The 14,323-nt window shown below is 41.5% G+C and overlaps 1 protein-coding gene across 1 annotated transcript in view; it reads left to right on the top strand.

The window, feature by feature from the left end:
• WDFY1 (WD repeat and FYVE domain containing 1) overlaps window positions 1–4,411 on the top strand; it is a 71,251-nt gene extending 66,840 nt beyond the window's left edge. Inside the window, exon 12 of the mRNA XM_025404891.1 lies at window positions 988–4,411. Coding sequence (XP_025260676.1) covers window positions 988–1,047 — 60 coding nt within the window. The 3' untranslated portion in view covers window positions 1,048–4,411. The remainder of the gene's footprint in view (window positions 1–987) is intronic.
• The last annotated feature ends 9,912 nt before the right edge of the window (window positions 4,412–14,323 follow it).

Here is a 14,323-nt window from a genome sequence, read left to right as displayed (position 1 = left end):
TTTTTTTTTTTTTGCTAGAGACAGGGTTTTGCCATGTTGGCCAGGCTGGTCTCGAACTCCTGGGCTCAAGCGCTACACCCGCCTCGGTCTCCCAAAACACTGGGATTACAGGCATGAGCCACCGTGCCCAGCCACCTGGCCTCTTTCTATAAATCTTTTTTTTTTTTTTTAATACTTTAAATTCTAGGGTACATGTGCACAACATGCAGGTTTGTTGCATATGTATACATGTGCCATGTTGGTGTGCTGCATCCATCAACTCGTCAGCACCCATCAACTCGTCATTTACATCAGTTATAACTCCCAATGCCTTCCCTTCCCCCTCCCCCCTCCCCATAATAGGCCCCGGTGTGTGATGTTCCCCTTCCCATGTTCAAGTGATCTTATTGTTCAGTTCCCACCTATGAGTGAGAACATGCGGTGTTTGGTTTTCTGTTCTTGCGAAAGTTTGCTGAGAATGATGGTTTCCAGCTGTACCCATGTACCTACAAAGGACACAAACTCATCCTTTTTTTATGGCTGCATAGTATTCCATGGTGTATATGTGCCACATTTTCTTAATCCAGTCTGTCACTGATGGACATTTGGGTTGATTCCAAGTCTTTGCTATTGTGAATAGTTCCGCAGTAAACATACGTGTGCATGTGTCTTTATAGCAGCATGATTTATAATCCTTTGGGTATATACCCAGTAATGGGATGGCTGGGTCATATGGTATTTCTAGTTCTAGATACTTGAGGAATCGCCATACTGTTTTCCACAATGGTTGAACTAGTTTACAGTCCCACCAACAGTGTAAAAGTGTTCCTATTTCTTCACATCCTCTCTTCTTTCTATAAATCTTAAGGAGGTGTTATGAAAGAAGAGAATGAGAAAATTCGTTATTTTGACACCTTTTCGGGTTTAACAGTCGTTTGTTTTTCTGTGTTGACTCTTGCCATTAGACCTGGTTATCACTGCTGCCTTTTCCGTGTTCCTTCCTTGTAGATCTGGGACATGACGCCTGTGGTGGGCTGCAGTCTGGCAACTGGGTTTTCTCCACACTGATCTGAGAGCTGGGCGACATCCACAGCTAAGAACAGCAGCTCCACCAAATGAAGTCCTTCCCGCGCAGCTCCACAGTGCTGTCTCATGAATGGACAGTAGCCACTTACAAACAAATCAACATTTTTAGAAAGCAAATGTAAAGGTGTGTTTTGGGGCATTTGTGGAACTTACCTATGGGGACTAATATGTGAAAGGTCTATCCGTAGTGGTTCCCTGAAGACTGGAATTACTTTAGTGAAACTTCCCCATGAACAGCGAGCTAATATGTAGTGAAAAAATGAGCTAGCAAATGAGTTTTAGCGGGGACAAAAAGTCAAAAAAGTGAACGCTTAGAACTTTCTCAAAGCAAGTCACAAGTACAGACACTTCACTTAGCCTAGGGGGCCTTCCAGGGCTCTTGTGGCTGTTGTCAAAACAGGAGCTGGGGGAAGGAAGACTTGTTCTCTCTTTCTTGAGGGGTGGCATTAGGAACTTATGAAACCAGAGACCTTTCCCTATGAACTAGCAGTATGTGAATATCCTCTACACTTAGTTACTGATAAACTTCTTAAAGAGATCTGTTATTTTCAGGTAGTGCCGTAATCCGCGCTTCGCATTGGCTTTTTTCAATAGTTTCTCTTCCCAGCCAGTGTGCCACAGGTGAACTTTTGAGGTTGTCATTAAGTAAGTTGTGAAATTTCTCTAATTACCAAGGCAGTCCACATTCTTCCCTTTCCCCCAAATTCCGAGGACAAAATTTTTTATGGTGCTGTTAACATGGGAGTCACACAAGCCGCCTGACTTTTCCTCATTGCCGTTAGTAATAAGTGATGGGAAACCCAGCCACCATTGTGATGCGAAATGATCCGTCTGTTGCCTGGAACAGCCCAGTCCTCTTGACTGAAACAGCACTCTACTTGTTGTTCCAAGATGAGCCTCTGCAATATTCTGGCAATTTAATATACCCCCCACAAAAGCACTCTACAGCTTTTACACTATTTTGACTTTGAGTTATAACTAGTATTATTCATGTTTTCATTAAAAGAAGTTAGTGACCCAGAGCTGTCACAATAATTCCCAACTCATAAATTGCTTTCCTAAGAACTAGCAAAAGCTGTTGTTCATAAAGGCATTTCTAAAGCTTTTGGGCACTGTGTACCAGGATGAGGAAGAGAAGAAATGAAGAGCCTGTCTTTTAATATTCCAGTATGTGTGTGTGTGATTTTTTCTGACAACAGTACATCATATATCTATTTCTCTAGGGATATGGAAGTAAGTGGAGAAGGGCCTACCTTTTTAAAGGACAAATATAAAAATAGATAGCAACAGTATCTTTGCTAATCTTACTAATGGATATTGATTTAAAAAACAAACAAAAAAAACCTCAGTACTGCATCACTGTGTTGGGATCATACCAAGACAATAGGGTCATTCCATATGATAAAACTAAAGGACTAAATCTGTTTTATAATGACGTCTTAGAGGGACTGAAAAGTTTAAGGAGACAATTAAACTAAGATGTCTTAATGGCTGTGTGACACACGTAAGGAAAGGAAAGGGCTCAGGCGCATCATGTACTAGAATGATCTGCATTCAATGTTGACTTATCTTCAGAAATAAGACTGAAGAGTTTTGTTGTTCCTTAGAGTTTTCGTGTTACATCACCTAAAGAGATTTCTTTTAAAAGCTTTCTAGACTATTTGCAAAATGTATATTACTAACATAGTTTGGAAGAAAAATTGAGTAGTGGTAAGTTTTGTTCAAACACAATGTTGAATGTTAAGCTTCCTGTATTAATTTTAGTTCAGTTAATGGTTCAGCCCATACAAAGGTGCTATCCTAGGGATTTTATGAAGTCCTGAAAGGAAAATAGAATATGATCAATTCCTTGCCCTGTGGAAGAGTGCAGAACTGTGGTTTTGTTTTCCTTTGACTTCTGTAAAATGTGACCGTTTGACATCTGTGGTAGTTTGAACAGAATATCTCACAGCTGCTGAGTTTACTCCATAGCTTTCAAACCTTTTTTATTTTAAGAAATTCTTGAAAAATCCTATGTTCCATGGGAACATAAAGTTATTATAGTGCCTCCGAAGGGGTTAATATAAATCAAGGAGGAAATTTATATTTAAGGAAGAATTGGAATGACGTATCTTAGAAAAGGAAAGGCAGATGTTTCTGTACAGCTTGTCCTCCACCAGGCCTATCGTCGTTTTTCTTTTTAGAGACAAACATGACAGGCTTGTCTTGTCTCTCTCACATGCTAGGTAGCAAATGGGGTGATATTTTTATAGAAGTGGGCAAAAATTATTTTCTCAATTTTACTGAGTAGGCACAGAAGAAAAGTACAGATAGGCTGATTGTTATTGCCTTATTTTGACAGCATTTCTCTTAAATGGGTCATTTAAATTAGTTCTTCAAGTAACAGTTTACTGGTTGTTCCATTCCTGAATATGCAGGCTAATTTGTACAGACAGGGATTAAGGAATACAGACTATTAGAGAAGATCCTTATATTTAGATCTAGTACATATGTGATAAGGAAATGCCAATTCTTCATTATAAACAAGGTTTAAAATTACTCTTTCTTAGTCCAAATGATAGCAATACCCCTAGAGCATTAGGTAGAAACAAATTATTCATTACATTGTAAATCTGTTTACCATGTCCTAGCTCTGTCCTGCTACCTAAAGAACATAAAGAAATAATATTGCTCTAGAATGTATCACTTTGTTTTCCCATGAAAGAATTCAGTTTGTTAGTACCTATATTTTTAAACTGGTGAAACTGACCCAAATATGTAATAAATACCATAGTAGCTCAGACCCGAGGAGATATTTTTCTAAAATCAGTTTTCATTAAAGTACTTTCTACTTCCGTTATTGGATATGGTATCTCCTAAAATGTAAAAAAACAAAAAACAAAAAAACCCAAACAAACAAAAAAAACTGTTACTCTAATGATAAACCATCTGCTCATCATAAGTATGAGGCTTAACAAATAAGTAATACATGCTATATTTATTCAAGTGTCTATTGCTTAATTGTTAATTGTGAGCAGATTTATTGAATGCCTATTCTGTTTTCTGCAGTTTACAATACAATAACTCTTGGAGTAAGCTGAAGTTTAATTGTGCAACACATTTGTATTAGAGTACAATTTAAAGTGTTTTTCTCTATAGCCTTTTTTGACGGGGGAAGCAAAGGGTAATGTTAATTAGTACACTTTGTTCTTGTACTAGCTATGTTTCTATAAAATACGGTGCCCTGTGTATCCCAGAGATGCTAGAAAACTTTGTTCTTTGCTCCTATTTGTGGGTTCTTTTTTTGTGGGTTTTTTTTTTTTTTTTTTCCCAGAAAATGCACACAATAAAACATTCCTTGCTTGTTCCTATGTTTGCCTAATACCACTTTTGTTGTAGTCGGCCTGGACGTAGGGCAATAACAGTAGCAACCATTTATTCAGCACCCTCTGTGCTGGGTGCTTCACTCCATTATCTTACTCAATCCTGGCAACACTTGAGCAAGGCATTATTCCTCCCGTTTTGCAGATGAGAAAACCAAGAGAATTTGTGTTGTGAAGTCTGTCTGTCTGACTTGAAAGCACACGCCTTCTTCCTGCCTCTGGCCTGAATGTGCTAGCATGTCATTTGTGTTTTCTGTAAGGGAGGTGGGTATTACTGTCTCTGCTGCCTGAGGTAGCTGTCAGCATAGTGCAGGGTATTTAGGCTCTCTGACTACACAGAGCTATCTGCTGATACCAAGATCAAGCTCTGCTTCTCCTCAGCAGCTCACTTTTGTGAGTGAACATGTGTGGTTCAGACCCCGAAGAACTGATACCTCAACTAAACCAATAAGAGATCGATTTAGAAACCAGCAAGGCAGTGAATAGTATGTTTTTCAAAATAGATATGGCTTTCTTTTCTCTCATCATCGAAATATTATCTTACTATAATAAAAAGAAAAGGAGGCCAGGCGCGGTGGCTCATGCTTGTAATCCCAGCAGTTTGGGAGGCCAAGGCGGGTGGATCACGAGGTCAGGAGTTCGAGACCAGCCTGGCCAAGATGGTGAAACCCCATCTCTACTAAAAATACAAAAAATTAGCCAGGTGTGGTTGCAGGCACCTGTAATCCCAGCTACTCAGGAGGCTGAGGCAGAAGAATCACTTGAACCCGGGAGGCAGAGGTTGCAGTGAGCTGAGATCGTGTCACTATAGCCTGGGCAATGAGAGGGAGACTCCATCTCAATAAAATAATAATAATAATAATATAATATAATAATAACAAGAAGAAGAAGAAAAGGAAAAGAAAAAGAACCAAAAAGTATAAAACAAGTTGTTTTTAAAATCATCTCATCCTACCACCTGGAGAAAACACCATTAAGCTTATCCTGTATATCTTTCCAATGTTTTTTTAAATGTCTCCATAGATATGTAACACATACTTAAAGATACATTGTTTTAATGGGACCATACTTGTTTTTCCACTTGATACATTATGGATAGTTTGCCCATGTCAAAAAGTAGAGCTCCATGTTAGTATTTTTTATAGCTGCGTGGTTGCAGTAGACATTTGCTCTTGCCATCATCTGGACACATGTTGGGATCCCACATCTCCAGCTGAGGTCAAGAAAGGCCCTTGTAACTTGCTTTGGCAAATGAAACGTGGGCAGAAGCTCCTTACTGCAGGTGAGAGGCTCTGATACCATGACACTTTCTTCTATGCCCCTCATGAAGCGTGTGTTGGTGAAGTGTAATGCTAAGCCATTCTACAGATCACAACCGCTCTAGGACTACAGTGGACTTTGCATGATCGAGAAATAAGTCATTGTTTTAGCCCACTGAGGTAGGGGTGGGTGGTGTGTGTGTCAGGGATGGGAGAGTGGCTAGGGATTTGTGTGTGTCTTAACTACAGCATAATATTAGCGTGTATAGCAGTATTCCATTGTCCTACTATGTGGCTAAACCATCATGTATTTTACCAGTCTCATAAAATTAGATTATATATGTTTAGATTATCTTTTTAATTAAAACACTAAATATTTAAAAATTTTTTTAATTTAAAAATATACAAGCTCAACATGCTTATATGTTTATCGTGCCCACTTTTCCAATTATTTTCTGAGGATAAAGTCTTAAAAAGTGGGAATTGCTAGGTCAGAATATGCATGTTATTAAGTTTTTTATTGTTATTGATATTATCCTCACACTGTTGCCAAGATTTGAATTTGTGTTTTTGGATAGGCAATAAAAAGGTATCTCTTAGTGTCTTATGGAATGGCAGTTACTTTACAGTGAAAATAATACCACTTTCCCAAGTGGAAAACTGGAAATTCTGAGGCCAAAGTCCAGCCTCCTTTTATAGTAACCCTGTACTGCAAAGCAATTATTTACTTCCTATATTCTCTAAAGAGCAGTGATTCTTTTTATTTATTTATTTTTTGAGATGGAGTCTCGCTCTGTTGCCCAGGCTGGAGTGCAGTGGTGTGATCTCAGCTCACTGCAAGCTCCGCGAGCAGTGATTCTTAATTGGTGTTTTATAATACCATATTTTCTTTATTTTGAAATTTTTTTAAAAAATTATACTTTAAGTTCTGGGATGCATGTGCAGAACATGCAGGCCTGTTACATAGGTATACTAATGGTGGTTTGCTGCACCCATCAACCCATCATCTACATGAGGTATTCCTCCTAATGCTATCCCTTCCCTAGCCCCCCACTCCCCGACAGGCCCCAGTGTGTGATGTTCCCCTCCCTGTGTCCATGCGTTCTCATTGTTCAACTCCCACTTATGAGTAAGAACATGCGGTGTTTAGTTTTCTGTTCCTGTGTTAGTTTGCTGAGAATGATGGTTTCCAGCTTCATCCATGTCCCTGTAAAGGACATGAGCTCATCCTTTTTTATGGCTGCATAGTATTCCATTGTGTAAATGTCCCACATTTTCTTTATTCAGTCTACCATTGATGAGCATTTGGGTTGGTTCCAGGTCTTTGCTATTGTGCACAGTGCTGCGATAAACATATGTGTGCATGTGGCTTAATTCTTTCTAGAAAGTACATTTTATTTTTTAATTTTTGAGATGAAGTCTGGCTCTGTCACCCAGGCTGGAGAGCAGTGGCATGATCTCGGCTCACTTCAACTTCTGCCTCCTGGATTTAAGCGATTCTCTTGCCTCAGCCTCCTGAGTAGCTGGGACTATAGGCACATGCCACCATGCCTGGCTAATTTTTATATTTTTAGTAGAGACAAAGTTTCACCATGTTGGCCAGGCTGGTCTTGAACTCCTAACCTCAAGTAATCTGCCCGTCTTGGCCTCCCAAAGTGCTGGGATTACAGGCATGAGCCACTACCCCGACCTAATTTTTATCAAAAATAGATTAACATTAATGCACAGCAAAGAATGGAGGGGTGCCCCAAAATCGAGCTAATAAATTTGAAAGAACCTGGGACTCAGTCTTCTAGAGTACAGCTGTTAAACCTATGATGCTCTTAAAGGACTTTTACTTAAATCCTCCTTTGTAACAGGGATTATTATCTCTTCCTATAATATTGAGAATAGCCAATAGCTTTGCAGACTCTACTGTGAAAATCCAACACAACTAATAAAAGTTACAAAACAATCACATGATTTTAGTATTTCAAATTTCCAAGTATCATTCCTTTGTTAAATAAATGTGATATTGAGTTTTGACAAGATAATAGTAAACCAGATTTTTTAATAGCTATAGATTTCTTTGGTTAATTCTGTGATATCAAGATTGTAGGCTTGCATAATTTGTTGAATTCAAAATACCTTAACTCAACCGGGTGCAGTGCTTCATGCCAGTAATCCCAGCACTTTTTAAGGCTGAGGCGGGCAGATCACCTGAGGTCAGGAGTTCAAGCCCAGTCTGGCCAACATGTTGAAACCTCATCTCTACAAAAATACAAAAATTAGCTGGGCATGATGACGGGTTCCTGTAATCCCAGCTACTCAGAATGCTGAGGCGGGAGAATCACTTGAACCCAGGAGGCGGAGGTTGCAGTGAGCTGAGATTGTGCTACTGCACTGCAGCCTGGGCAACAGTGCGAGACTTTGTCTCAAAACAAACAAAAAAACCTTAATTCAGAGAAAGGAAAATTGTTTTTGAACAATTTCACATTTATTTAAATGATTCTTCTAGATCCACCACATGCTTAAACTCTTGTTGTGAGACTCGACCCATGCATGATTATGGCCTATAACCTGCCTTTCTATGCTAGCTTGGAAGCCTCTGGAAGACAGGGGCTGGTCTTTTTATCCTCAGTGTCCATCACACAAGACCTGCTCAGTCCCTGATCTTTAGACCTTTGATTTAGATCTTGTTTTCATTTATTCCACAGTTTGGAGAGCAAAACTGGATACGTTTCTTCCCATGCTTTGAAAATGCCACATTAGGCTGAATGTGTGGAAAGTTCTGTTGTGCAATTTTCCTCAAGCTCATTAAAGAGCAACTTTTGTAATTAGGAACTCATTAAAGAGCAACTTTTGTAATTAGGAACATCTGGTTGAATGAACACACTGTGGTGTTAGGAAGAAAGGGAGAAAAAAAGGAAAACATACAGTCAGGCAGAAATTTGTTCATTTCTGGACTTACCTGTATAAAAACAATTCTTTGCTCAGGTGATTTGAGGACTTTATTTCTAAGTTATTCGTGTACTTTTTTTTTTTTTCTCGAGACAGAGTCTCACTTTTTTGCTCAGGCTGGAATGCAGTGGCGCAATCTCGGCTCACTGCCAACTCCGCCTCCTGGGGTCAAACGATTCTCCAGCCTCGGCCTCCCGAGTAGCTGGGATTACAGGCATGTGCCACCACGCCTGGCTAGTTTTTATATTTTTAGTAGAGATGGGGTTTCACCATACTGGCCAAGCTGGTCTTGAAATCCTGACCTCAAGTGATCCATCCACCTCGGCCTCCCAAAGTGCTAGGATTACACGTGCGAGCCACCACGCCCGGCCTATTCATGTACTTTCATATTTCTTGTATTGTCAGGTGTATATTATCTGTTATCTGAGGGAGTCATATCAGCTGTTATCTGTCAAACAAATCTCAAGTTGAAACTGTGTGCTGACAACATAGGTGAGCTTGCAGACATAAACCTTGGCACAGGCCTAATGGCACCACCTTCCAATAGACCCCCGGAACAGCCACTTCTCACCATTCTGCTGCTACTCCCATGGGGCAGCCCACACTCATCTATTCCAGTAGCCCCCTGGATTAGTCAGGGTTCTCTAGAGGGACAGGACTAATAGGATCGATAAATCTATGAAGGAGAGTTGACTCACACGATCGCAAGGTGAAGTCCCATCATGGGCCGCAATAGGTCTGCAAGCTGAGGAGCCAGCAAACCAGTCCAAGTCCCAAAACCTCAAAAGTAGGGAAGCCGACAGAGCAGCCTTCAGTCTGTTGCTGCAGGCCCGAGAGCCCCTGGCAAATCACTGGTGTAAGTCCAAGAGTTCAAAAGCTGAAGAAATTGGAGTCTGATGTTCGAGGGCAGGAGGCATCTGACACGGGAGAAAGACAAAGGCCAGATGATTCAGGCAGTCTAGGCCTTTCATGTTCCTCTGCCTGCTTTTATTCTAGCTATGCTGGCAGCTGATTAGATGGTGCCCACCCAGACTGAGGGTGGGTCTGCCTCTCCCAGTCCACCAACTCAAAGTTACTCTCCTTTGGTAACACCCTCATAGACACACCCAGGAACAGTACTTTGCATCTCTCAATCATGTTGACACTCAGTATTAACCATCAGCTGGGCGCGGTGGCTTATGCCTGTAATCCCAGCACTTTGGGAGGCTGAGGTGGGTGGATCACGAGGTGAGGAGTTTGAGACCGGCCAGGCCAACATGGTGAAACCTCGTCTCTACTAAAAATACAAAAATTAGCTGGGTGTGGTGGTATACACCTGTAATCCCAGCTACTTGGGAGGCTGAGGCAGGAGAATCGCTTGAACCTAGGAGGTGGAGGTTGCAGTGAGCCGAGACCGTGCCATTGCACTCTAGCCTGAGCGACACAGCAAGACTCTGTCTCAAAAAAAAAAATTAACCATCACACCCCCTAACCACTCTCCTTGTTCCTGCCCCTGTCACTATCGGCTTGTTCTCAATGCCGCTATCAAAACATGATTCAAATCATGCCATTCTTGTACCAAAAAAAAAAAACTTCACAGCTCCCCTCCCATTCATAGTAGAAGTTCCAGTTCTAAAATGTCCATCATTCTCTCCCTGGCATCTCCCACTAGTCTCCCTGCTGACTCCTGTCAAGCCACACAGTTCTCTGTTATCCTCCCTCTAACTTCTATAGCAGGGAATTTGTGCATACAACAACATGAGCACAGTGTCAGGCACGTAGTAGGCACTTAATACATAATGATGCTTGTATATGTATAATTTAGGTGCTCTATGCATAAATGGAAAGGAAATTATGTGGATTTGCTTAGGGAGTGAGCCTGTAGTGAAAGTTTTGAATGGCTGTTCCCCTACCGTGATCATTCCTACCCATCCCATTACACCTGCCAAGCTATTGTCACAATCTCCAAAGGCTGAAAGGAGCATTTAAAGGGAGGTTTAGGAGAGATTATAAAGGATAAATACATGAGGGATGTGATGAGATTTTTTTTGTCTTTCTAAAACATCAAACTCCAGTTCTGGGGGGTCTGATCATCATTAAGCCTTCTTTAAGACAACTCCACTTTGCAGCTTACGTTTGTATGTGTGGTGTGCTGGTTTTAAAATATTTCTGCAAATGTCTATTTTTTATTTTTTGAGACAGGGTTTTGCTCTGTCACACAAGCTGGAATGCAGTGGCATGATTATAGCTCACTGCAGCCTCAAATTCCTGGACTCAAGTGATCCTCCTGCATCAGCCTCCTGTGTAGTTGGGACTAGAGGGATATACCACCACACTCAGCTTTAAAAAAAAAAAAATTTGTGGAGACAGGGTCTCACTGTGTTGATCAGGCTGGTGTCAAATGCCTGGCCTCAGCTATTCTACTGCCTCAGCCTCTGAAAGTGTTGGGATTACAGGCATGAGCCACCACACCCAGCTCTGCACATTTTCTTATTTATTTATTTATTTTGAGACGGAGTCTGGCTCTGTTGCCCAGGCTGGAGTACAGTGGCCCGATCTTAGCTCACTGCAAGCTCTGCCTCCCGGGTTCACGCCATTCTCCTGCCTCAGCCTCCCAGGTAGCTGTGATTACAGGTGCCCGCCACCACGCCTGGCTACTTTTTATTTTTTTGTATTTTTGGTAGAGATGAGGTTTCACCGTGTTAGCTAGGATGGTCTCGATCTCCTGACCTTGTGATCCGCCCGCCTCAGCCTCCCAAGGTGCTGGGATTACAGGTGTGAACCACTGTGCCCGGCCTAGCTCTGCACATTTTCAGACCTTCCTTCCACTTATTGAGTGGTGGGGTCTGTGTGTCCCTCCCCTTGAATTGGGGCTAATCACTAATAGAATCACTAACAGAATATGACAAAACTGACACTGTGCCATGTCTGAGGCTAGATGAGAGTATGTCATGCAGTTTAGATCTGGCTGTCTTTGGGAAGCCAGCTGCCTGAGACCATGTCTGAGGCTAGATTAGAGTATGTCATGCAGTTTAGATCTGGCTCTCTGTGGGAAGCCAGCTGCCTGAGACTGCCAGGTGTTCTGGTTGACAGCTGAGCTGAGTTCCCAGCCGACCACCAGCAGCATCAACTACCAGCCATGTGAGTGTGCCATCTGGACATCCAGCCCCACTGAGCTTGCGGTGCAGTTGCAGATCCAGCCGGCAATGGTTGCAGATTTCATACAACAGCGTGAAAGGCCCCAGGTGAGGATAGTCCAGCTGAGCTCTTGAATTCCTGACCCGCAAAATAGTGATCAAAATAAAATGGCTGTTTTAAATCACTAAGTTTTAGAGTGATTTGTTACACAGCGATACTAACCTGAACAATAGGCCCCTGGTCTCTTCATTCCTCGTCTCGGGGGCAGAAGGCAGAGCAGTTTTCCAAGCAGAAAAGGTGATGTGGTTAAGGGACCTGCCCAACCTAGTCAGTGTAGAGCCAGGATTCAATTCCAGCCCTTGTTGGCTCCCATGGGTGCTTATTCTTTCTGTTAGAGCACTCTAGAAACATTCTTTCTCAACTGGAAGCTTATGTGCTGGCATTCTTAGTGTTTGCTGGTTTTGTGTGTGTGTGTTTGAGTTGGTGCTTCCACTCTGTCACCCAGGCTGGAGTGCAATGGTGCAATAATGGCTCACTGCAGCCTCCAACTCCTGGTCTCAAGTGATCCTCCTGCCTCAGCCTCCCAAGTAGCTGGGACTACAGGCGTGCACCACATGCCCAGCTAATTTTTGTATTTTTTGTAGAGACGTGGCCTCCCTATGTTGCCCAGGCTGGTCCTGAGCTTCTAACTTCAAGTAATCTTCACACCTGGCCTCCCAAAGTGCTGGGATTACAAGTGTGAGCCATGGTGCCCAGCCTGCTTCTTTCTCACATTTACTGCTGTCTCTATATAAGTCAGAATTAATTGTTGCTTAATGGATGTCACTGCTTTCTGAATTTCCCCTCTCCCATATCAATAGATATTTCAATATCTTTAGATCTACAGTCCACTTAATTCATTTACCCATTTATTCAATTTGAATGGTCTCTGTTGTTGTTTACTGTCTGGTATAGCTTGAACACATTGCTACTTAAAACTGTTAAAGCCAGGTTGCTTTTTGTGCTAACTATAATTTTTAAATTGTAGATAAATAATTTCTAACTGTAAGTATTTAAGTATCTATGGTTTCCAAGTATTGATATGTAAATGACCAACCTGTAGTTTATCGTATTTTTGCAGTGTTGACTTCTGAACCATTATATTTAGTTTTTATGTTTATTACATTTTTACATTTATTTTTACACTAATAGCACCAGATGTTCTGTTAATCAGGAATGCCAGATAAAATATGTTTTTACATCTTGCTAGACTTCTGTTAATATTAGATGGACATATTTAATAGAACAAAGATATTGATGAAATGTGGAAATGTGAGCAGCTTAGGCCACATGAATAAATGCCTTTGCCTGCTAACATCTTCAGCCTTTAGCATGTGGGGTGTGGGGTGGGGGAACTAGTCTGAAATACTTGGTTAGACGCCTTTATTGTCTATTGAGAAGAGGAGGCTACAGACATTTCATTATCCCATTGCGGAAAGCCATACCAAATATTTCATTTTAGAAGGGTGAATGTGGGCTGAGTGCGGTGGCTTGTGCTTATAAGAGGCTGGGGAGGGAGGATGGCATGACTCCTGGAGGTTGAGGCTGTGTTAAGCCTAGATCACACCACTGCAGTCCAGCACGGATGACAGAGACCCTGTCTCAAAGAGAGAGAGAGAGAGAGAAAAGAAAGAAAGAAAGAAGGAAAATAAAGAAGGAAAAAATAAATAGAAGAGTGACATTGTCCACTGAGAGCTCTGTGATGAAGACAGCCGGTAACTATAGTACTTCCTTTGGCATGTGGGCTACGTGCAAATTACAACGGCTTCAGAACACCTCAAGGCTTTTCAACCTTGACTTTTTAGTTTCAATTACAACTTAAATTAAGTGGAATCCTGTTCACCTTCAGTCACTCTCTGGTGTCATCAATTGGTGCAAAATTTAAGGAGGTTCTGCTTCTTAGAATCTTGCAAGAGCAGGATTGATACCCCTCAGTCTTGACTCTTTAAATTCTCCACCCTAATGGCCAGGCTTTCCTCACCTTAATCCCAACTCTGAGTCACATTACCCTGATTTGCTTAGTATTTATCACAGTCTGAAACTACCCTGTTCATTTATTTACTAATGTCAGTAAATTATTTGAGATGGCGTCTCCCTATGTTGCCTAGGCTGGTCTCCAACTCCTGGGCTCAAGGGATCCTCCCGCCTTGGTCTCTCAAAGTGCTGGGATAACAGATGTGAGCCACCATGTTCAGCCCATAGTCTTTTATTTTATTTCATTTTGGGATAGAGTCTTGCTCTGTCACCCAGGCTGCAGTGCATTGCACAATCATGGCTTACCGTAGCCTCAACCTCCAGGGCTCAAGGCATCTCCTGACCTCAGCCTCCCAAGGAGCTGGGACTATAGGCATGTGCCACCATGCTTGGTGATTTTCTAATTCTGGCATCCTTCTACATACATTAGCTGCTTTCTGCTGTAAGAAGAGCTTTTTCTTTACCTCATCTGTTTGCTTGTTTATTTATAAATAAATAAATCCATATTGACCTATGAGTTTTTATTTTGCTCAAAAGATTATAATGCTTAATTATTACTATTTATTT

Source organism: Theropithecus gelada, chromosome 12 (genome assembly GCF_003255815.1).
Source record: "Theropithecus gelada isolate Dixy chromosome 12, Tgel_1.0, whole genome shotgun sequence".
Classification (NCBI taxonomy): domain Eukaryota; kingdom Metazoa; phylum Chordata; class Mammalia; order Primates; family Cercopithecidae; genus Theropithecus; species Theropithecus gelada.
Note: the sequence above shows the minus strand (reverse complement) of the source record. Positions and strands in the feature narration are given on the sequence as shown.